General features: G+C 36.5%; 1 protein-coding gene across 4 annotated transcripts in view; it reads right to left on the bottom strand.

The window, feature by feature from the left end:
• Ctnna2 (catenin alpha 2) overlaps positions 1–25652 on the bottom strand; it is a 1081443-nt gene that overhangs the window by 717332 nt on the left and 338459 nt on the right. For all 4 annotated transcript variants that reach the window (XM_047523044.1, XM_047523045.1, XM_047523046.1 and 1 more), the window contains exons 5-6: positions 19496–19615; positions 17910–18176 (exon numbers count right to left, since the gene is read on the bottom strand). In XM_047523044.1, the coding sequence (XP_047379000.1) occupies positions 17910–18176; positions 19496–19615 (387 nt within the window). The remainder of the gene's footprint in view (positions 1–17909; positions 18177–19495; positions 19616–25652) is intronic.

Here is a 25652-nt window from a genome sequence, read left to right as displayed (position 1 = left end):
AAGAAAACCCTCTGACTCAACTAGACATCTTTCACCTCCTTTGTTACCCAGAAATATTGTCACCTATTCATTCATTCTTTCAGTTTTATTGAGACATTAATATGTGTGAAGCACTGTTAGGCACCAAAAATAAAATAGCAACACGGTATTTTTTCAGTGGGAAGCATTTCTAAGGTATGAACTGAAACAAACATGAAAAACGTGGGCATCTTCTCCTTTTTACTCTTCATGACAACTCCATCTGGAAAATCATGGTTCAATCATGGTTAAAAAAAATAGAAGTTTTATTAATTTTGAGCAACCTGTCATTTAAGAAAGTGCAGTTCTGCAGTCTTTCCTGCCCACATGAATGCTATTTCACTAGGTTTGTAGTACAAATTGTTAGTATGCTCCTCTTGGTCTCTCTTCCTTTTGGCTCTTCACTTTGTCTTTATTGCTATGTTCTTTATGCCCCTAATAGTTCCTTCTGGCTCTATACTATATCCCCCCACCCACAATCCCTCCATACTCTTCAACACTCCATTCAGTATAAGAATGGACAGCTCAACTGCCCAACCACTTAATTGTTCTGCAACATGGTAGCCAGTCTGAACAGTAAGAGAGTAAACTAGTAACAATGTATACGGTTTCAGATAGCTGTTTGTTTGCTAGAGAGTTCTTCTCCAGTCTGACAGCAGCTAACCAATGATAAAAGTAGTCTTTCTTTACTATAATTAACAAGACTGTGCAAAGATTGATTAAATAGGTCATAGAGACAGAAAATTGCTAAGAAATTACAAAGGATCCCTCTACTTTTCCTCCAGTCCACTGACATCCCCTCTGAGTTCTGATTTTAATTTATTACTTTCATGAAACCTAAATAGTGGTCAATAAGGGGTGACTGTTTCATAATATGCAGCAAATAGTCTCATAAAATTAATCTATACACAAGTGGTATCTGTATGTAAGTTTAAAAATATATAAGCATACACAAAAGTGGAATTGACTTAATATGACAATAGATAACAAGCAGTTAACCTAGATTTAACTTTTTCAAGTGTCTGCAATTCATCTGCAATACATTATTAATGTTTTACTGCAAAACTCCAAAACCCCAGAGTTTGTTTTGAGGAGTTAGTCAATATAAACTATATATATATATGTATATAGTTTATATATATATATATATACATATATATATATATGAACATATCTTGAAATTTAATATCTTTAGCTTTAACTTTTAACCCCCATGGTAAATTTATATGATTTTCCAAAATAAAATAATAAAAGGGTAAAAAACACTTCTTTCAGAGAAAAAAAAATAAAAGTATAAGTTTCTCACCAGCACCATGACTAACATTTATGTGGTATTTACTGTATGCCAGTTACTTTACAAAGTGTTCCTTTCCTTCTCACAACAAACCTCTAGGGCCACAATAGCTTCATGGTACTTAGGTGAAAATGAAACCATAAAGATTTGCTCAAACACAAGGCCAAGTCTGAGAGGTTGTCCAGGCAGACCCACTTGAAATGAGTCAAAGGCTTCCTCTGTTCCCAGATGTAAAAACAAGTCTTTTCATGAGTGGGGACTCTGCAAGGAAGTTTAAACTCTTTTGGGGGAGCAGAGCAGGAGAGAGAGATGCAAAAATACTTCTCATTTTGAGAAAGAAATGTTAGTGGCAATGTGGGAGAATAGGCTAAAGGAGAGTAGAGTGAAGTGAAACCATTCAATGGGTCATTGTCATGATAAAACATGACAACATGACAGAATCAACTTTCTAAAATATCAATTACTAGCATATGTGAAAACTGACCAAGGGGGAAGACTACTATGGAATTTATGCTCCAGGATTCTCCAGAGTATGTTGGTAATAAATTTTCTATCTATGACCATTATAAAATGTGGTAAGGGCTAACAATCCAGAATAGGTAAGGTGCTTTAGTAATTTACTGTGGAAACTTCAGTGTAAGAAGAAACTCTGTGTTAAAAAAAAAAAAATCCAGTTTCTCTGCTATGCACAGTATATAATCTAAATAAATTTTGGAAACTACTGGGAAAGAAAATAGAGCTTATAACAATTAGAAATCTTTCCCAGTGATTTCCTCCCAAAAATGTCCTGCAAGGGCAGGAGGTCCACCTTCCAGGGATATTGGAGTGGGAACTTCTGACCTTATGGAAGTGACAGTGGAAAGTCTCCACTATCTCTCTCAACTTTGAAGTTCTTGAGTCAAGAAGAAGAAAAGAGTAGCAGAAAACTGGCTTAGTCATAAATTAGCTTCAGAAATGAATGGATTATGAAAATCTCTCTACTAACCCTTTGCTCTGGTGATAAAATAGTGCATTGTCTTTAAAATGCCATGTATTTTCTGTTTATCCTGATCTATTGGAAATCACATTGCACTTCATTTTAAATAATGTTTCTTAAGTAGAGGTTTATAAAATGATTTATAAAAAGTCTTCAACATTATCATGGTCCACCAGGAACAAACTTAATTCTATTTTGTGTGCATGTCTTTTTTTTTTTAACACTAAAATCAAGAATACGTGGACGTGGGTTAGTTAAACATTAGGTTAGTGGTTATTTCATATAACTGTTTAGTTTTAAATGCAATTTTTCATGGTCATTATTATTATCTTAAGTTAGAATTTGGAGATATTTTGTTATGCATAAATTCTTCTATTAAATTTTTAATTCTTTGACAAAACCAGTCATTTACAGGAGCCCTTGTGTCTTCCCTTTTATAAATCTATATTCCTTAACAGAGAAAAAAGGAAAGATTCTCTGCTGTTTGTGTATGAATACATGTGTGTCTGCAACATAAAGTTGGTTTTACCATTTAAAAATAAGGAATGTGTATATGTAAGTTGGTTGAGAAAGAGGGAACATAAATGACACAGAAAATGGGATAAAATATTACTGACAGGTGAATTTACGTAAAGGACGTATAAGCATTCTTTATGTTATTTTTATATCTGCACTGTATATTATCAGTTCTATTTGTTCCAAATGATATTTTTTAAATTAATGAAAGTCTGGAAAATAATATATAGGGGAAAAATACTCAGTTACCACAACCCAAAGAAAAATCGTAAACACTTTGATATACATACATATTTAGTGTGTGATTCTTTGCAGGTTGGCTGGCATTTCGACTGCAGATGTGTTTCTTTGTATCTGTTTACTTCAGGACAAACAATTTTTTTAAATGTTAGGATGTTTATTAAGCCTACCTTTGCCTAGCATCACTAGGATTATTTCATTGCTCCAGATTTCAAAAAGGATCCTGATATGGAGACTTGAGGGGTTGTGGAAGCAAAACAGCATGCACCCACCAGCCACAGGACTGCCACTCTCTGGGGCTTGATGGCAGATCAAGCACATTGTCTTTTTCCTCCCTTCTCATTCTTTGAGATCTCTACAAATGTCATCTTTCTTCAAATCTTTGACAGGCCTTTGGGGGAAAAATGTTCTGCGGAAAACATATATTGTTGGTCTTTGTTTCTCAGCTTAACTCTTGTGCCAAACACAAGAACATTTTGTGGAAAATGTAGGATTTGAAAAAATCTTTGTATCATTTAAATTAATTGGTGCAAAAAATCTCCATAGTGATATGGAGACAGACTATGCACTTGTTTTCAGGTAGCGGAAGATTCTAAATTTCCTTTCAAATCTGCTTTGCTATGCATGCAAAGTACCTTAGGGATCTTAGTGGTTCACGTTCCCTAATTGAGAACTAGTTTTGACCCTTGAGTAACATGCATGAGCAACTCTTGGAAGAAATGAAGCTGTAAAGGCAAAGATCTATGCTTTCTATTTTGACAATAAATTTTTTTTTCACATATGCTACAAATGTCTGTGTCCCCTCAAATTCAGTTTAGAACCTAATAACCAATGCAAGAGAGTTGCTATGGTTTGGATATAATTTAATTGTTTGTGTTCCCTCAAAGGACCACTGTCATTGAAGGCTTAGTCCCCATGATGGTGCTGTTGGAAGGTACTATGTAGATTTAACAGATGGGGCCTTGTAGGAGGTCCTTAAATCATAAGGGGTGTGGGGTAATTCACATGTGACCCCTTCACAGTTCCCATGCCACACCTTTGAGTTTTCACAAAAGGGCTGTTATAAAAGGAGCGAACCTGGCCTTGCCTGTCCTCTTCTTTTTTACTCCTGGTTCAGGATATAATTACTTACTTCTTGTCGTATCCACTCTTTCCACTGCAATCTGTGCCATGAGCTCACCAAGTCAATGGAAAGCCCTTGCTGAGCCATGCAATATCATTTGGAATTTGAACCTTCAAACTGTTAGCTAAATGTGAACCTTTTCTCTTTCTAAAGATAGCTGCTTCAGGTATTTTGTCATCATGTCAAAAAACTGACTTGTCCAAGAGTATTAACAGGTGTGGCCTTCGGGAAGTGATTAAGTCAGGAGGACTCCAACCTCATGAATGAAATTAGTGCCTTCATAAAAGAGGGTTGAGGAAGCTCCTTGGCCCATTCTGCCATATTATGATACGTCAAGAAGACGTCATCTTTAAAGCAGATATGAATCTACCAACACCTTGATTGTGAACTCCTCACCCACTAGAACAGAGAACAATAAATTTCTGTTGTTTATAAATTACCCAATCTTAGGTATAGTTGTCCAAATGGGTTAAGACAATATATTATCTACATTATGGAATTATGAATGCTTATTTTAAAGTTTTTTAAACCGATGCCTGAACTGAGAGGAGATAAAATAGAATATCAAGATGACTACCAGTGGAGACTTGAGTATCCAGAACAAGCTTAAGAAGCATTGTTAAGCTTATAGATAATAAAAGCAAGGCATTTTTAAACAGATGTAACAATAATATTTTCCTGGATCCAATGAAGTAGGGAAAATGCCAAACTGGCAAATAAGCAGGATCAGATCTTGAACTCCTTCACAGGATGGTCTTGGGAGAGAATCCCATTGGGAGTGAGCTAGCACTTACCTGTGAAAGCACCCAGAAACCACTCTGGAGGCACAGGAACTCGTGCAAGAGATTTTATTAAGCAGACAGGCAGTGTCTCCCTGCAGGGTGAGGATGAAAGAGAGAGAGAGAGAGAGAGAGAGAGAGAGAGAGAGAGAGAGAGTGTGCAATAGTGAGTGAGGAGGAGAGAGAGAGAAAATGGAATGGATGGCGGGGGAGCTATTCTTAAGTAGTGGAATTTCGCAAGCTAATAACAATGGACCAGTGGCTGGCGAGGAGGTTTGCGGGCTAACAATAGACCAATTACTGGCTAGGAAGTTTGCAGGCTAAGATCTGGATTGTAAAGTGGTGTGGGGGAGGGAGAATAGTGGCAGATCTGATGCCAATAACCTATCCTTTGTTTTTGAACCTTAGGGCACTCTACCATCAAGCTACACCCCCAGTCCTCTTATTTTTTGAGAAAGATCTTGCTAACTTGCCAATGCCAGACTTGAACTTTAGATCCTCCTATCTCAGCCTCCGAGTGACTAGGATGACAGATGTGTGCTACCATGTCCAGCTCAGCACCCATCTTGAAGCTGCCTTTGTATAGTGAGCACATCCTTTTAGTGAGACAGCATGATTATTTGGGGGCATCTTTAGGCAGTTAGTAGAGACTAAGAGGAGATGGCATCTTTTACATCATTTTTTGACAATGTTACTAAGATGGTAATACCTGCATTTTTATGTTGGCTTGGAAAATAATTGTATCTATGATCTAGAAAAAGGTGTCTCTCTAAAAGTTGCTTTCTACATTCATAAAGTGGGTCATGTACAATAGACAATAAAAGGGGCCTTTTAGTGTTAGTGACCTGTGATTCTTTGGTAGAAATTTCCTATGACTACATGTGTGTGTTCTCGTCTAGCAAATATGGATCTTTCTTCAATCTAGAATATAGGAAATTTCATTCCACATCAAAACAGAGAAGCTTAACCCTGCATGTTTTCCAGATGAATTAGTGTTAAAAAAAGCTGACATTGACCAAATGTAGGATTTAACACCATATGTTTCACAATGGTTTCTTCTGTCTCATATTTTGTGCTAAACTCTTTAAAACAAATGTTAATTAATACTCTTGCTAATTAACTGTGTTTAAAATTAATAAATTTCTTCACATGGTGGTTTCTGAATTCATCAGGAACACCAATCTATACTATCACTTCATCCTTTATCCCTGACTCTTTCTGTCACTCCTCCTTCTTCCAATTTACCCTGAGTCATCTTAAGAGTAACCAACCAGAAGAAATTTGATATTTAATATGAAATTAAAGGTTACTTTCACTGTATCAAGAGCTGGTAAGTAAATAGACACAATAAAGAAACATGCATTCCTGGGGTTCAAGAATGCTTCTAGATATGTATGTGTGTATCTATAATTCAAAGTTGGTTTTACCCATTTAGGATAACCAAGAAGTGTATCGAGTACGTTAGTTCAGAGAGAGAAGGAGCATAAATGGCATAGCAAATGGGATAAAAGTGGTTAACCTGTCAGTCAGGAACGCTCTCTAAGGCTTTTCTAGGGAATAGTTCAACGCTGAATTTGGAAGAAAGATATCTGACTGACACCTATTAGGAAAAGCCAGAGAGAAAGACAGTTACAATTTATCAGTGGCAACTGTAAGTTAGACACATGTCAATGTCCATCCCATAAAATTATCATGATCTTAAGGAATCAATGTTATTACTCTATTTTATGGATGAAAAAAACAGAAGCCCAGAGGGAATGAGTTACATGGTAAGATTCAAACACAAGCTTGTACTTTGTCCTACACTATGCTACTCCACTATCCACTAGAATGACCACAGTGACCAGGAAGGCCCACACTAGAATGATCATGTTGTCATGTTGTGTTCCTGCCAATCACACATACATCTGTGTGGGACGATTTCTCTGCTGCCTGACTTCAACTTATACAAAGAGAAAGAAGCATAGTATCACAGAACATTTGGAGAAATGGAAGAGAGACTCAATAGGTCCTCAGATTGTTGTCATAATGTACTGCTGAAAAAGAAGTTCAGGGAGTATGGAGGGTTTGGTTGTAGAGAAATTTAAATGAGCATTTTTAAAGAGAAAGGCAGGAGGGGTGTGTGTGGTGTGTGTGTGTTTTCTTCTCCATGGAATCAAACTGAATCTTAGAATAATTAAGTAGCACACTATCATATCCATAATAATGTGCCACAGGAAGCAAAGAAGAAGAAGGCGTAACCCTGGAGAGCTAATAAACATTGGCATTACTAACAAAAAAATCACAAAGGAAACTAAGTCTACAAAATTAAATAGTTTAAATAAACTGTGTTTCTCTATAAATAGTTCATTAGACAAAAGAATTCATTTTATTCCCAAATTTTAAAGTATAGTTAATAAAACCATGCCAATCAAAATTCTACTGGTTATTTCATATTGCCAATTTTGAATATGATAATCAACTTACATCAGTATTCATGGTCCTATTATTTTAAATAAATGTGAACTCAGATATGAAATAAACCTGTCATATTCTCAAAAGAGAAAATTAATAATATGGGGAAAATATAGATTCTTAGTTTTCTCTCTTAAAAGAAGTAACATAAAACTGGAAATACGATAATTTGGATTAAATGTTGATAGGGAAGTAAACAAATAAGGATTTAAGTTGCAACTATAAAAAACTTTGTTTCAAGACTTGTTCTGTTATGTGCTCAAAAATTTTTGTAGCTCCTATTTACCAACTTAAATGTATAAGAGAAAATAAAATTGTACTAGGATTATTTCCTTGGAACAACTGTTTAAAAACTGGATAGAAAGGTAAATGATTTCATCAGCAAATACTTCTAAGGTTTACAAAACCTTAGAAAAATCTTGCTTAGAAGCAAGATGAGTGTTTTCAATAATTCAGAACACAATTTCTGGACAATAAAGTGAGAATAAATGAATACTGAATAAATGGATCGTGGGGAGGGAAGCAGTACAAATCAGAACACAGAAGAGTATTATATCTGGTACGGATTTACCTGGCACCACTGTTACCTGGCAGAAATGCCCTAAACTCTCAACTCTACCATGTGCTTCTCTTCCTAAAAACTCACCTGTATCTGCATCCGTCTTTGCAAATATCCTAGGGCTAAAAACTTTTCCAAATAAGGATGAACAGGACTTGCACTGCATAACATGTATATAGTTGAAATAAGCAGAATAAATGTTTCCTGAAGGCTGACTTCATGATATCTTTATTTATATCTTTGGGGTTTGGGCCCCATAGTACATATTTATATAAAAATTATGCTACGTGTTGCTTAGTATACAGGAACCTACTGGAGTGTCTCTCATAGAACTCAGTGTTCTATGTGGCCACCAGATGTCAGTGTATGATAAAGAATGCTACAATACCATTGCTTGTTTCTAGCTACAAAGGACCAAAAAAGACAATTATGATGAGTTCAACTGGTCAGAGTGAGAAAGAACAGGCAGATTCAGAAGCCACTGAATTAGGGGAAGACATGGTGAACAGCTGACACTCGCTGGGTTCTATTAACTCCTAGTTATTGACACTCTTCGTCAGATGGAATATTCTCTCTTCACTCTTTAAAAAAGTGAATCTAAAAAATTTTTAAAGATGTAAAATGAACATGCTCTGTATGTAACAGGAGCTCAATTAAGCTAATTAGAAAAAACCTAGATGCAGAATATTGTTTAAGAATTTTCAAAATAAATGATATCTGCACAAATATCTAGGCATTTCATAATTCTGATGGGTATGAAAGTGAATTAAGAGGGAAAAAACTCACCAATGCAAGCAAGATATATCATGCAGAAAATTAAAAACATAAAATTTCCCACAAAGTAAAAAATGTTCTCAAGATTTCATAATAGGAATAATTAAAGTGTTTGGTATTATTAATTAACTAAAGTTTACTATTGTAATAAATGAAAAATAAAAAGCTCAATCCTCAAGGCCTGTTGATTTTACCCTTTTAATAAGAGTAGTCAATTGTAAATGGGTACAACTGCAATTGATTATGCAGCAATTTGAGCTGCTTACTAAGCATTTTTATCTTTATACCTTGCACACCTTCATTGTTACGTCTCATCTGGTACTATGCACAAGCTCAATGCATGGTCTCAGCTGTCCTGTGGCTGAACCTTATACTAAAATTTAAGGCCTAGAAATATTATCTCAACAGCTTCTGATCACACATGGATATTTGAGAAGTCTCAGTAGTAGCTAGGCACCTGAATCCAAGTCCTGGACTCTTCCCAGTGTCCTGGGATACTTCCAGTGGACATTCAAATGGGACCACTTCATGAATATGTAACAGAGATTATTGCTGATGTGTTATTAATAGAAGGATTAAAGACATACAGACACAATAACAATTGTACACAAGTTAACAGTGGCATGAACTCAGGCAGAAAATTCTATTCCTAAGTCTGCGTGCCCAAGTATTTTAGTGTCTGAATTAGGAATGTGAGATTGCTTTTTCTGAAAAATGGTCTGGATTTGCTTACTGGCTTTTGATTTTATGCATCTATCCTCCATTTTCCTAACTGCTTTACAACACTTTAGCTCCATCTTACCTGTTTTCCGTCAATATATATGTGGTATTTTGATAGGGCACTCTTCTCTCATCCCCATTCCAACTTAATTAAAATGAAACTTGTTATCTTCACAACCTGACATGCGGGATCCCAGATGTCTCTTGGCAGGGATGTTGAAAGAGACAAGCCTGGGGTGAGCCTCCTGATAAGTAACTATTAGTTATCCCAGCAAAAGAAAGGGACTAAAATCAGACGAAGGTGGGTGGGCTCTGGAAAAGGGACTAAATAAGTCACTTAGTGGAAATTTCCTTTTCCAAAGAGGCATTCACCCTTTCCTGTTGTTACAGAAAACAGGAGTAAACAAAGTCTTTTAAGAATCTCTGAACCATCCTGAACTCTGGTTCAGGGCTCCATGAGGTGCCAGAGCTTCCATGAGAGCATCCCTCTGCTTCTGTAACAACAGAAGAAATGCGTATTTCACTATTTGAAAAAACATACTGTCTTCACACTCCTTTGGCAAATATCTCCGAGATCACACATTTGGGTCTCTGTCCTAACTTACCTATGAAGCATTCCACTTCTCTACTGAAACTGTCTTCCAACCCCAGATCTCTAAATCCTAGCTTTGTGTTGTGAATTCTCTTAGGGTCCAGCACCTGTTTTCCATGTCCTTTAAGGGGTACATCCCCTAATGGGCTACTGCAAACTGAACCACCACAAACCCTGTCAACTGGACCATGAATATCTGCATTCACTGGGAGAAGTCCCCAATTGGGGTAACTTTTGGGCAGTGACTACTGTAACATGTCACAGCTCCTCAGAGGACAGTCCTCTTGTCATTGCAGTTAGATCAGGGCCCTGATTCCTTCCAGTCACAGCTGGTTTTTGTCCCTAACAGTTCGTGATGCAGAGTCCGTCAAGGCTTATGCTCATATCTAAGCTCTTCCACCCGCAGAGTGACACATCACTGAGAATTACAGTTCGATCAAGAGCAGAAAAAAAAGTTTAAAGAAAACAGAAAGAAAATCTAAGAAGGGGAAAAAAATTTGAAAGAGGAAGGGAAAATTATGTGAACTTGGGATGTCAAGGTGACATTTCAGTTCTATTTGACTGAGAACAGTCAGTGCAGATATTTAAATCTTTCAGGTGACATTGGTAGTGACAAAAAGTAACAGGGACCATGGTCTGTACAATAGTATACTATTCCCTGAAGTTGGGCATTTGAAAACTAGGAAATAGAAGCACACAGATTTCTTGAGCAGGGTTTCTTCAGAGACCACTGGGCAGTGTCACAGGGTGTGGAGATCAAGAGCAGTTTAGGTGCTGAGGCTGTGGACAGCCAAGAGATGGAACCAAAGGATAGATTCTAGTTCAAAAGAACAGGCACTCCACAGAAAAAGAAATACAAATGGTCAATAAATATGTGAAAAAAGGTTCAACATCTCTAGCAGTTAGAGAAAAGTAAATTAAAACTATACTTAAATTCCATCTCACTCCAGTCAGAATGGCAATTATCAGGAATACAAGTAACAGTAGGGGCTGGTGAGGATATGGGGAGAAAGGAGCACTCATACATTGCTGGTGGGATGCAAATTGGAGAGACCACTATGGAAAGCAGTATGGAGATTCCTTAGGGAACTTGGAATGGAACCACTATTTGACCCAGTTATCCCACCCCTCGGCCTATATCCAAAAGACTTAAAATCAGCATACTACAGTGACACGAGCATATCAATGTATATAGCAGTTCAATTCACAATAGCTAAGCTGTGGAATCAGTGCCCTTCAACAGGTGAATGGATAAAGGAAAACACACACACACACACACACACACACACACACATACACACTGGAATATTAGTCATGAAGAAGAATGAAATTATGGCATTTGCTGATAAATGGATGGATCTGGATATTGTCATACTAAGTGAAATAAACTAGTCCCAAAAATCCAAAGGTCAAATGTTCTTTATGGTATGTGGATGCTGACACAAAATAGGGGTGTGAAGAATTCAAGTCAGTGGATTAGAAAAAGGGGATGAAGGGTGGGGAGGGTGATTGGAATAAGAAAGACAGTAGAATGAATCAGACATAACTTTCACATGTTCATATATGAATACATGGCCAGTGAAACTCCACATAATGTACAACCACAAGAATGGGGTCCTAATTAGAATAAATTATACTCCATGTATGTATAAAGTCAAAATATACACTGTCATGTATATCTAAAAAGAACAAATGAAAAAAAGAACTCGGTTAGGGAAAGAAAAATATGAAAATATGGGAAATAAAGTAATAATGCTTTCTTTTCTTTTTGGGTTATAGGAAAACATTTTTCTGTGTTCATACAATGCAAGAATAGAAGAATTATCAATTAAATTCTCAGGAATAGTTGAGATGCAGAAAGTGAAATCATAAGTAGAAAGTCTAAAGTTAGAGAAATGTGAGATATTGCTTATTGTCTAATTTTAAAAAAAATAAAATACTTGGGAATCAATCTAACCAAAGAGGTGAAAGACCTCTACAATGAAAACTACAGAACATTAAAGAAAGAAATTGAAGAAGACCTTAGAAGATGGAAAGATCTCCTATGTTCTTGGATAGGCAGAATTAATATTATCAAAATGGCCATATTTCCAAAGGTGCTATACAGATTTAATGCTATTCCAATTAAAATCCCAATGACACTTCTCATAGAAATAGAGAAAGCAATCATGAAATTCATCTGGAAGAACAAAAGACCCAGAATAGCCAAAGCAATCCTGGGCAGGAAGAGTGATGCAGGAGGTATCACAATACCAGACCTTAAACTCTACTATAGAGCAATAGTAACAAAAATGGCATGGTATCGGCACCAGAATAGACAGGCAGATGAATGGTACACGATAGAAGACACAGAGACATATCCATATAAATACAGTTATCTCATACCAGACAAAGTTGCCAAAAACTTACAGTGGAGAAAAGATAGCCTCTTCAACAAATGGTGCTGGCAAAACTGGAAATCCATATGCAGTAAAATGAAATTAAACCCCTATCTCTCACCCTGTACAAAACTCAACTCAAAATGGATCAAGAGTCTAGGAATTAGGCCCAAGACCCTTCACCAAATAGAAGAAAAAGTAGGTCTGAATCTCCATTACGTTGGCTTATGACCAGACTTCCTTAACAAGAACCCCATAGTGCAAGAAATAAAAGCAAGAATCAATAAATGGGATAGATTCAAACTAAAAAGTTTTTTCTCAGCACAGGAAACAATCAATAATATGAAAAGAGAGCCTACAGAGTGGGAGAAAATCTTTTCCACATACACTTCAGACAGAGCACTCATCTCCAAAGTTTATAAAGAACTTAAAAAACTTTACACCCAAAATACAAAGAACCCAATCAACAAATGGGTCAAGGAACTGGGAAGACACTTCACAAAAGAAGATACACAGGTGATCAACAAATATATGAAAAAGTGCTCATCATCCCTAGTAATTAGAGAAATGCAAATTAAAACCACCCTAAGATTTCATCTAAATCCAATGAGAATGGCTATTATCAAGAACACAAGCAATAATAAGTGTTGGCATGGATGTGGGGAAAAAGGCACACTCATACATTGCTGGTAGAGTTGCAAATTGGTGCAGCCACACTGGAAAGCAGTATGGAGATTTCTCAGAAAACTTGGAATGGACCCACCATTTGACCCAGTTATCCCACTCCTCGGTTTATACCCAAAGGACTTAAAATCAGCATACTACAGTGATGTAGTCACATCAATGTTCATAGCAGCTCCATTCATAATAGCCAGATTGTAGAACCAACTTGGTGTCCTTCAATTGATGAATGAATAAAAAAACTGTGGTATGGATACACCATGGAATATTAGTCATAAAGAAGAATAAAATTATAGCATTTGCTGGTAAATGGATGAAGTTGGAAAATATCATGCTAAGTGAAATAGGCCAGGCCCAAAAACCAAAGGCAGAATGTTTTCTCTGATAAGTGCATGTCAATATATAATGAGGAGGGGGGTGGTGTGGGGAAGAGAAAAATGAAGAAACTTTGGATGGTATAGAGGAAAAAGGGGTGGGAGGGGGTGGGGGACAGAAAGCAGAATGAAACAGACAGTATTACCCTATGTATATGTATGATTACATGAATGGTGTGAATCTATATTGTGTACAACCAAAGAAATGAAAAGTTGTACCCCATTTGTGTATGATGAATCAAAATGCAGTCTGTAAAAATAAAAAAGATTTTAATGAAATAAATAAATAAGTAAAAGGGGAAAAGTTTTAGATTATAAAATAGCTTCATGAATTTATATTTTTACAGTTATTACTTAAAAAGAGAGGGTCATGACTCATATTAATTTAATTTTTTCCAGAGTATCTTCATCTATCTATAAAACAAGTTTCCAAAAACAAAGATATAGGACATCCTCCTTTTCTGAATAAAAGAAAATCCTCTACAACTTGCTTTTAATATTCTCCTCTCCCTCTCCTAAAAGTTTCCTGGCAGTCAAAATTGACATTATAATATATATGATTTATTTCAGAAAAGTCATTACTTTTTTAAAATCATCTGTGCAGCATTCCTTGGTAGATACTTTTAGAGATAAAATTAACCTCCTCAAGTTGTCACATTTCAAAGAGGATGATTTTTCCATTGATTAGCAATCACTCTACATTTTTTTTCTGTTGTATCATGAGAGACTGTCTTGACAATTTCAAATTGTTAAAATACTCATTATCCCCCCTCATTCTCTTGCTGTGTTAATCACTATATTGACTATTCATGTAGGTAGGGTAACAGTGTCAGAAGAGGTCACCAAGCATTGAGTCACGATTATTACTACCCAGTTAGACAAGCCCATAGTGTTAGACAAATGAATGTAAAACACTGATTTTTACCTTGCTCTAGTCAAATATAAAATTTTAAGTCACATTCACATCCAACTTCCCATACAACTGAGATTTGACACATTCACAGCTAATAATATGAAGTATGTTTCAAATTCAATTTTAAGGTATGCCAATGATGCTATGAAAATACACTTAATGCTTCTACAGTTACTTTCACTTTAGCATCTCAAATACACCATACCTATAAAATTGTCAACACACTGGGAAGCTGTTAAACCAAATACTCATAAGCGTTACTGACAGAAACACTAAGTTACTGAAAGTTGGAGGTTTTTACTCAATAGAATATCAATTGGTTTTAATATCTGTGTATGGTCTGGATAAGCATCCTCCAATGCTAAAGGTGCTACTGCAGAGGTGGGGCCCAGTTGGAAGCCTTCTAGTCATAAGGAGAATGTACCTAAAGGGGATATTGAGACCCTGGCCTCCCCTCTCCCTCTTTTTCACTTTCTGACCACCATAAGGTGACCAGCTTGCTCTACTATGTGCTCCTGCCCTGATGTTTTGCTTTACCACAGGACCAAAAACAACAGGACCAACTGACCATGGACTAAAACCTCTAAAACTGGAAGCCAAAATAAAGCTTTCCTCTTTTGAAGACAATTAAATCAGGTGTTTTGTTACAGTAATAGAAGCCTTAGCTAACATAATCTGAAAATAGCATTAAGGACTGAAGACAGATGCCTGTGAATCCTAAATTGATTTTAAGTTAGAAATCCTGAGAAGTTTTAAAAAGCCAAAATATTCATCATTCAACTGTAGAAAAGAAATTTATAGTTTTTTCATAAGATTAAGAGAAGTGATAATATCATTTTTAGTGGGAGAATTTGTTGTCTCTGAATTGAAATTGAGACAGGGTCACATGCTGATTTTTGTTAATATTTGAAAAATCAGTTTAAATATTAGAAAATTCTTTATGCAATTTTCATAGCTTAAGAACCTATATATTTATAATAAAGCATTACTTAATATACTTAACTAATACATAATTGCATCTTAATATATATTATTAATACTATAATAACAAAATTAGTTAATATATAACATAAAATAAAATATAATTAAATTAGTGGGTCAGTTACTACACCTTTGATAGTTACATTCTTGTGCTAACTTCCTGAAGTCTTCTTTATCCAAAATGAAAAGATATCATTGTGATGCAAAATAAATAAGAAATGAAAACTGTTGAAAGTTAAAGATGTCTCATGCTTGGCTAGTAAATTTTCCCCATGTCCTCAAATTCTACTTTATGAGTCTAGAGCCTTTTGCAGTACAACAATGTTAAATTCACTGTGGCTAAAAGACCATTAATGAAAATGGTCTGGAATCAGACAGAAAACCAGGAGCTGGTGTCATCACCCTCTTGGACAGAAGGTGGCAGCAGTGTAAGGGTCTGACTATCCTTCCATTCTGTAACTGTTTACAATTCAATTATAAAGAAATTATGACAATAATAATGCAATCGTGCCAAAATATGACTAAATAATTTATTCAGCCTTAACTTAATTTTTAAAATATTTGTTTTATACAATAATTTTGTATTTGAGTTGTTTGCAATTGCATATCTTTTGACAGATGAGTCTTTTGGTCTAATGCAGACTTTTAAAATGAATATAGTAAAAAATGAATACAGTAGAATTATGTTTTAATATCTGAGTGCACTACCTGATCATGTATTCTTTAAAATATGAACTCATTCATTTTTCACTCCAGAAAATATTTTATCATCACTTTATCCAGTATAAAAGGGCTTTTTTTTAAAAAAAAAGTATTGCTTGACTATTATAAAAATTGATGAGGACAATAGTTTTCCTATGCTGAATCATAGTATTATTTAGCAGAGAGTAAAACCTACCCATCAGGAAAGTAGTATCCTTTCTTTTTTAAGTTCTTCCCATATATATTACAATTATTTCTAACATATATAAGGAAATTTAAATAAGTAATAAAGCCAGCAAATAATTTTTCATACTCATTTTGTGACTAGATCTTTTTTCTCATTAGGGAAATCTACCATCTTCTGTATGTCTGTTCTATACAAAAATAAAAATTATTTTAAACTTTCTATTTTTCAGGGATTAACAACTACCTGCTGAAATGTGGTGAAGGTAATTACCTAACATTCATTCCTGACTTGCGTGATAAATACTTTAAATTCATTGTATTTAATCCTTACAAAAAGTCTTAGAAAAACAATATATGGTTTGAGACAGACAGACCCACACACACAAACACACACTAAAAATAAGACAAAATAAGAGAAAGAAGAAATCTCTATGAAAACTGCAAAGAATTGTTTGAACATAAAGTGTTACAATTATTTCTTAATTTTATCATCCATCTCCAAGCCATCTCCTGCTCTGGATCCTCTTTTCTAGCAGACAACTAGTCGTTTACTGCCAAAAGTTCATGTCAACATATCCAAAAAGCAAGCTCATCAGCTTTCCCTACAGTTATTAAGTAACTTATTTTTTCTTCTATGAATTGTTTCATCACTTAAATGGAATTCAGTACATTTTACTTCCCTCATCTCCCCAGTAGAAAGATACCCTTGAGAGCAGATTCTGATTATTTATAATTCTGTGTAGCTCTCCCAACTCACAGAGATTTTATTGATCAGTGGATAAGTGAATTCACAGAGGGGGTGCATACCTGGACCTGGGCAGGTGAGGGTTATCATGCTGGCTGCTGAGGATGTGCAATCTCACTTGCTCACATGCCTTGAAGATGGTCCAGTGAGCTACCCTTCTACCATGGCCCTCACTGGGCCACACTACCAAAAGTAGGGGGTAGAGAAGGTGGGTTGTTCATTGGATTAGCACAGGCCCCTTTCTGAGGAAAACCAGATTTCTCTGTGGGATCACTGTGAGTTTGTCACTGATTTCAAATGAAGAAAGTGAGGGCAGGGTTTTTTGTTTGTTTGTTTGTTTGTTTGTTTTTGGTACCAGGGATTGAACCCAGGAGTGCTTAAACACTAAGCCATATCCCCAGCCCTTTTTTCATTTTTTATTTTGAGACAGGGTCTCACTAAATTTCTTAGGGCCTCACAAAGTTGCTGAGACTGGCTTTGAACTTGCAATCCTCCTACCTCAGCCTCCTAAGTTCCTGGGATTGCAGACCTGCACCACCATGCCCAGTGATGAGGATAGTTTTTTACCAGCACAAGACAGAAACAATCTATACCTAGACTGACTATAACATGTGTCCCTTTAATAATAAAATCTGAATGACTGACTGAAGGGTATCCCTTTACCTGAAAGGGATCAGGCCCTCTTAAACATAATATTAGTTGTTAGCTTCTTTAAAGACAAGTGAATTAGGCTCTACAATAGTTTAGTTTCCTAATAACAGGAACACATTGTATGGTTTATCAAGTCAAAAGCCTCTGAGAGGAAAATAAACACACTATTGTAGTGTTCATTTACCTCCAATACATTTTATGTTTCAGTATAAATGCACATCCTCTGCGCACTTTACCCAACCCAGATGCTTACATCAAACTCATTCAGAGCTGCAGCCAGCTCGCCGATACCCGTGTGGCCTTTGGCTTCGTCGGTGGGCGAGGTAGCTTGAGCAGCATTGGAGATGCCAGCAATGGCCTCCTGGACTTGTTTGAATACATAATCTCGGTTGGCTCTTGTGGCAGCAACATCTGGGTGGCGGAGAAAGGCTTGGGAGGCTGTATACAGCATTGTGGCATTCTTCTTCAGAGCTCCACGGGCAGCTGCCATCTCATCCCTACAATGAGGGTCCTTCAGTTCCTGTGTGGGCAAAACATGAATCAGGCATGAAGTTTTCAGGGCAGCATACACAACAGAACTTGGATTCACAGACTCAAACGACACTGAATTTAAAAAGCCATCTTCTCTTCCTTGTGACAGGACTCTACTTTTCTGGTATGTCCTCCTAGAACTGATTCTCCTAACAACTCACTAAGCTATGTCACTTCCATCTGCTTCCACAAAGTCCTATATCTTTCTCATCATTAACACTCACCACATTTTAACATGTTGACTTATTTAAGCACATTTTCTTCCTATACTGAATCTCCAGTGATAGCCCTGTGTCTATCTTGTTCACTCACTCTTCAGTCATTAGCACAGTACCTGGCCCCCTAAAAAGTATTCAATAAATTTTCTGAAAAACTGGGCCCACCAATGGTGTTAGTAGATTGAATAGACCACAGTTATCAGCAGATGGAAAATTTGAACTTCAGTCTTCTCAGATTCTGCCTGCTTTATATTCAATTATAATTACAAACCTGGAAACCAATCTTATGATTTTTGGTTAGTGGATCAATGCCACTTCATTATCATTTTCAGAACAGAATAAGGTTCTTTTTTTTTTAATTGCCTCTAACAGCAGCTCAATTATTGAGTTTAGACAATAGAAAATAATAGGCCAAAGTAAATTTGTTTTCCTAGTTTTGGATGCTAAAATAATACCACTGGGGAGTCTCTTTACTTTCATCTTTATAGAGTACTGTCAAGAAAATGCATCATTTGGGGAAATGTTAAGCACAGTGCTGCTCGCTGAGGGCTACCTAGGACTGCCAGCTGAGTACCCTGGGAGGACGTTTTTCCAACTTTAAAACATCAGTACAGAGTATTTGAATCCCTAGGGTTCTCTTCCTATTTGCTCACCTGATACATGTTAGATGACTTTGCAAGAATCACATTTTCTCTTTTGTGAGTCAAAATAACCCTTAATAGCACACTATATTTGATATCTAGAATTATGAGGACAAATGAAAATAAATAAATGAAAAAGAATATAATATGCATAATTGTATGCACAGTATTAATATAAATATGTTAAAAATGTATACAGAAGGTTAGAGTAGGGTGGGGCTAACACAGTGGCTTTCCTCAGTGGAAACTTATAAGCAGGGACCAGAGAGTCTAGGGGGCTGGGCAAGGTGGTATCCACCTGCCCCAGCAGGAAGCAGTCTTTGTGATTCCAGGTTCTTAGGGCCTTTGATTTCAAGTAGATGTAACTGATCCACTTTCAGACCTAGAAAACTACAAGGTTATGAAAACTCACCCATTTTCTCCCCTAGCATTTCCAAAATCTTTCCCACCTGTTGTCTTCTTGCTGCTACATAGTTAAGTTTCACCATTTCTTTCCCAAATTCTTTAAAGCGGTTTGCAAGGTCTTGTTCATTTGTAGCATTTTTGACAGCCTCCAGAGCCTCCTCCACCTAAAGTGGTAAAAAAAACAAAAAAAAAAGTATTTATAAGAGCATAGTTTTCAAATAATAGTAAACATGTTATAAATGGCAATTTGTAAAAAACAAATAGGTATGACTTAAATAAAATAATAGAAGAAGTACCTCTAACAATCACATATAGTCTGATTAAAAACTTGGGATGTATGGAATGTTCATATGTAAAGGACAATAATTCCTGAAACTTTAAAGCATACAAAAATCCTATATTTATTATATTTCATATTTTATTAAGTAATCATTTTGATAAGAAATATTGGCTTCTGATTTTAAGTAGAATAAAAAGGAAAATATATTTAAGAAATAATATGGATATTGAAGCAATATTGAAATGATCAGGGGAGGAAATGGCTCCACAAAACTGTAATAAATTCAAGGACTGCTGAAAATTTGGGACAGATGAAATCTTCAACCAATCCTGGCAATGCTTCTAAATCCAGAGCAAAAGGGGCTGTAATTTTAAGTTGAGTCTACACCCTGCCATGTGATGGAAAGGGGAAATACTATGCCACAGGAAAGAAGTGGATTGAAGTTCAGTTGCCACCTGAATGGGTCATCAACTGGAGTGGACGGGGAGTGGAGGGAATGGCAGCAAGCACACAACACTAATGAGGTGCAGTGTTTCCAAAGTCCTCCAAATGGTTTCATTGAACGTTCAGGAGTGGGATTGGACCTGAATTATGAATTGCACTAAAATCCCTTTGTAAATGATTAAGTATTTGAGAGGTACTGAAGTGCTATGCCCAAAGTCTTGGCTTTGATACGGTGTGAAATTTTCCATAATTCATAACCCCCCTGGTTATTATAATACCAATGGACTCAATTAAAAGAAAAATTAAGACACTGTGGTAATGTAATACACTAAGGCATTGTCAGTCAGGTAACATTTTTATAGAAATAATTTTATCAGGGGAAACAGCTGAGAACATAGTTCTGAATGAATAAAGAACAAGACAAATGCTTTTTTTATTTTTTATTTTTTTGCAAAATAGAATGTTCTTAAACATGAAGGGGGACTGGTAGAGAGGCACCGATTCATGCAGGCTCCTGAGACAGGGAAAAGGAGAGACAGCAGCTTGGAAAGAGTAATGAGAATGCAGGGAGTATCAGGGCAGAGTTCACATCAGCTCCCACAGTTCCGGGCAAATCTAAAACCATCTTTGACAATTTGGAAATACAGATGAGTACTAAAACAGCTGAGAAAAGTCATAGGTCAACTTAAGCCTTAACTTTGGAGCTGCTGCTTTGTTTAGGCTTGACACAATCACAAAAGTGGCTCATCCACCTTCCTTATCAGGGGTCCTTATGTGAAGGAAGAGTGTCTATAAATGAGTGATAATGAATATGCAAGTCTTTCCATAGATGTGATAATACCATTCGATTTGCCAAATAGCTTACCACATGTTACTAAGAAAAGAGTTGCATGAAAAGGAAGTTATTCAGAATAGTGGTGGTGGTGGTGGGATGAATCTAAACTACACCTGATACTAAGTTCTCATTCTCCTTTTACTTGGAAATTCTACATTATTTTCTTCCTAATAATAAAAATATGAAGTGGTGATGTAACTCCTCAATTTTAATCATTTCCAACTCCTAATAATGTTTAAAAAAATAAGGAAGTACAGCTGAGAAAGGAACTGCTGTGTGTTAGAGTACTTCTTTTTTTTTTTCAGTCATGCATATCAAATTACATTTTATGGTACAGAATGGCCTATATGGCCTATTTAAAACATTTTCATAACTTAATAAGACTCTCATACCTCTAATCTTGAGAACAACATATCAATGGTGACTTACTTCCTAATAGATTTATAATCATCTTAACTTGGCCATCAACAGTATCACTGAGAGGAGTTTCTTGGCAGTTAACTTGTTCCTGCTGCTTATTTGAGATGTAAATCTTTTCTCAGGACATAAAAATGGTTCCAGGGAAGAGCAAAATAATTATCTCAGAGGGAGTTAAATCCTGGATTTGTGTGTGTGCACAAATATATAGGCTTTTTACCATTTGCTAATCAGACCAATTTTGAATATTTATGCTGTTGTGTTACACACAATTTATTTTCTCATTGGCTTTTTCTGAAGAGTACAGATTCCAGTGTGCATTTATAATAATCATAAAATTTATAGTTCAGCGAAATGCTTTTGAAAAGAAACATCAATGATGGGATTTGTCTGTGGAAAAGTATTTGTAGACATACTCAGAGTTTGCATCTAGAAGCATTTGAGAGCTCACCAGTCAAAAGTTCTTATAAAGAATCATGGTTGGGCTTTCTGCACAGAACCAGCTCCAAGTCCCGGAGCCAGCGCGGCGAGTTCCGGCCCGCAGGCAGCTTCAGGGACCAGGACAGGGCAGCCAGAGACTTCCCCAAGCAGCCCGGCTCCCTCCGGCAGGAAGTGCCTTTCAAGGCTAGCTTCTCGGAGCAGACCGCCCAGTGAGAGTCTTTCTACACAGAGCCAGCAACAAGTCCCCGAGCCAGCGGCGAGCTCCAACCCACAGGCAGCCTCTGGGACCAGGGCAGGGCATCCAGAGACTTCTCCAGGTGGCCCTGCCCCCTCCTGCCGCAGGCTCTTTCCACGGGGCGATCCAAGATGGCGGACTAGATATGACTACATCTCCTATCGCTCCAGAAACCAGGATTCAAGAAGGGGAGGCATTGAGAGACTCGGACTAAAATAGAGCCATGGGGTGAGTCTCCCTGACTGGGTGAAGCTCGGCCTGGGCAGCAGGTTCGGATAGGGGCGGCTTATCAGAGCAGGGCAGGGAAACAAGAGTCTTCCCCAGGTAGCCTTGCACACTCCGGTGGTGGGCTCCTTCCACATGGCCAGCTTCTCGGAGCAGGCACCCCAGTGAGAGCCTTTCCGCACAAAGCCAGCTCCAAGCCCTGGAACCAGTAGCGGGCTAGGGGTAGCTTTCTTCGGAAGCACTGCATTATCAAGTTCCTCCAAGACTTCAGGCTACTGAAGGCTGGGAGGTGATACATTGGAAATCTACAGGGACACTATAAGCCAATAGAGGAAATCTGCAATATCTCAGAGTTCCACTGACATCTGAACAATGTAAGAAAACAAGGGAAGAAAATGTCCCAAACAAACCTAGGTACTATATCAATAAAACCCAATGACAGCACAGCAGAAGAAATGTCAGAAAGGGAGTTCAGAATGTACATAATTAAAACAATCAGAGAAGCAAACGAGGAGATGAAAGAGCAAATGCAGGCATTAAATGATCGCACCAATCAACAGTTAAAAGACCAAATACGGGAAGCAAGAGATCATTTCAAAAAACAGTTAGAGATAATGAAAAAAAAAAAAAAAATCCTTGAAATGAAGGAAACAATAAACCAAGTTAAAAACTCCATAGAAAGCATAACCAATAGGATAGAACACCTGGAAGACAGAACCTCAGATATTGAGGAAAAAATATTTAATCTTGAAAACAAAGTTGGCCAAACAGAGAAGATGGTAAGAAATCATGAGCAAAATCTATAAGAATTATGGGATATCATGAAAAGGCCAAATTTAAGAATTATTGGGATTCAGGAAGGTTTAGAGAAACAAACCAAAGGAATGAACAATCTATTCAATGAAATAATAGCAGAAAATTTCCCAAATATGAAGAATGAAATGGGAAACCAAGTACAAGAGGCTTATAGGACTCCAAATATACAAAATTACAACAGATCCACACCAAGGCACATTATTATGAAAATACCTAACATACAAAATAAACAGAGACTTTCAAAGGCCGTGAGAGAAAATAATCAAGTCACATTCAGGGGGAAATCAATAAGAATATCAGCAGATTTATCAGTCCAGACCCTAAAACCTAGAAGGGCCTAGATCAACATTTACCAAGCCCTGAAAGAAAATGGATGCCAACAAAGAATCTTATACCCAGCAAAACTTACTTTCAGATTTGACGACGAAATAAGATCCTTCCATGATAAACAAAAGCTAAAGGAATTTACAAAAAGAAAGCCGGCATTACAGAACATTCTCAGCAAAATATTCCATGAGGAAGAGATGAAAAACAACAATGCAAATCAGCAACGGGAGGAACTAACCTAAAGGAATAGCCAAATAAAGGAGAAACCAAATCATGTCAAAAACCAAATATGAGTCAAATGACTGGGAATACAAATCATATCACAATAATAACCCTGAATGTTAATAGCCTAACGCATCAATCAAAAGATATAGACTGGCAGATTGGATTAAAAGAAAAATCCAACAATATGCTGCCTGCAAGAGACTCATCTCATAGAAAGAGATACCCATAGACAAAAGGTGAAAGGAAGGGAAAAAACATACCATGCACACAGACACAGCAAAAAAGCTGGAGTATCCATCCTCATTTCAGATAATGTGGACTTCAAGCCAAAACTAGTCAGAAGGGATAAAGAAGGACATTATGTACTGCTTAAGGGAAGCATAAATCAGCAAGACATAACAATCATAAATATCTATGCCCCGAACATTGGCTCATCCATGAACGTCAAACAAAACCTTCTCAATTCCAGAAATCAAATAGACCACAACACAATAATACTAGGCGATTTTTACACACCTCTCTCACCACTGGATAGATCTTCCAAACAAAAATTGAACAAAGAAACCATAGATCTCAATAACACAATCAACAATTTAGACTTAACCGACATATAGAGAATATACCATCCAACAAAGAATGAATACACTTTCTTCTCAGCAGCACATGGATCCTTCTCTAAAATAGACCATATTTTATGCCACAAAGCTACTGTTAGCAAATACAAGAAGATAGAGATACTACCTTGTACTCTATCAGATCATAATGGATTGAAATTAGAAATAAATGACAGAATAAAAAACAGAAACTTCTCCAATACCTGGAGATTAAATAATACACTATTATATGATGAATGGATAACAGAAGACATCAGGAGGGAAATAAAAAAATTCTTAGAAGTAAACGAGAACAAAGACACATCATATCAAAATCTCTGGGACACTCTGAAATCAGTACTTAGAGGAAGATTTATTTCATGGGGCGCATTCAACAAAAGAAGTAGAAATCAACAAATAAACGACTTAACACTACAGCTCAAAGCCCTAGAAAAAGAAGAGCAGACCAACACCAAAAGTAGTAGAAGACAGGAAATAGTTAAAATCAGAGCTGAAATCAACAAAATTGAAACAAAAGAAACAATCGGAAAAATTAACAAAATAAATAGTTGGTTCTTTGAAAAAATACACAAAATTGATAAACCCTTAGCCACACTAACAAAAAGAAAGAGGGAGAAAACTCAAATTACTAAAATTCGGAATGAACAAGGAAATATCACAACAGACACGAGTGAAATACAAAACATTATTAGAAGCTATTTTGAAAATCTATACTCCAACAAAACAGAAAACCTCAAAGACATCAACAAGTTTCTAGAGACATATGAATTACCTAAACTGAACCAGGAGGACATACACAACTTAAATAAATCAATTTCAAGCAATGAAATAGAAGAGGTCATCAAAAGCCTACCAACAAAGAAAAGTCCAGGACCAGATGGGTTCTCAGCCGAGTTCTACAAAACCTTTAAAGAAGAGCTCATTCCAATACTCCTCAAACTATTCCATGAAATAGAAGAGGAGGGAACCCTCCCAAACTCATTCTATGAAGCCAATATCACCCTGATACCTAAACCAGACAGAGACACATCGAGGAAAGAAAATTTCAGACCAATATCCTTAATGAACATCGACGCAAAAATTCTCAACAAAATTTTAGCAAATTGCATACAAAAACATATTAAAAAGATAGTGCACCACGATCAAGTGGGTTTTATCCCAGGGATGCAAGGTTGGTTCAACATCCGGAAATCAATAAATGTCATTCACCATATCAACAGACTTAAAGTCAAGAATCACATGATTATTTCAATAGATGCAGAAAAAGCATTCAATAAAATACAGCATTCCTTCATGCTCAAAACACTAGAAAAAACTGGGGTAGTGGGAACATTCCTTAACA

Source organism: Sciurus carolinensis, chromosome 13, assembly GCF_902686445.1.
Source record: "Sciurus carolinensis chromosome 13, mSciCar1.2, whole genome shotgun sequence".
Lineage (NCBI taxonomy): Eukaryota > Metazoa > Chordata > Mammalia > Rodentia > Sciuridae > Sciurus > Sciurus carolinensis.
This window is presented reverse-complemented; position numbering and strand designations above follow the sequence as displayed.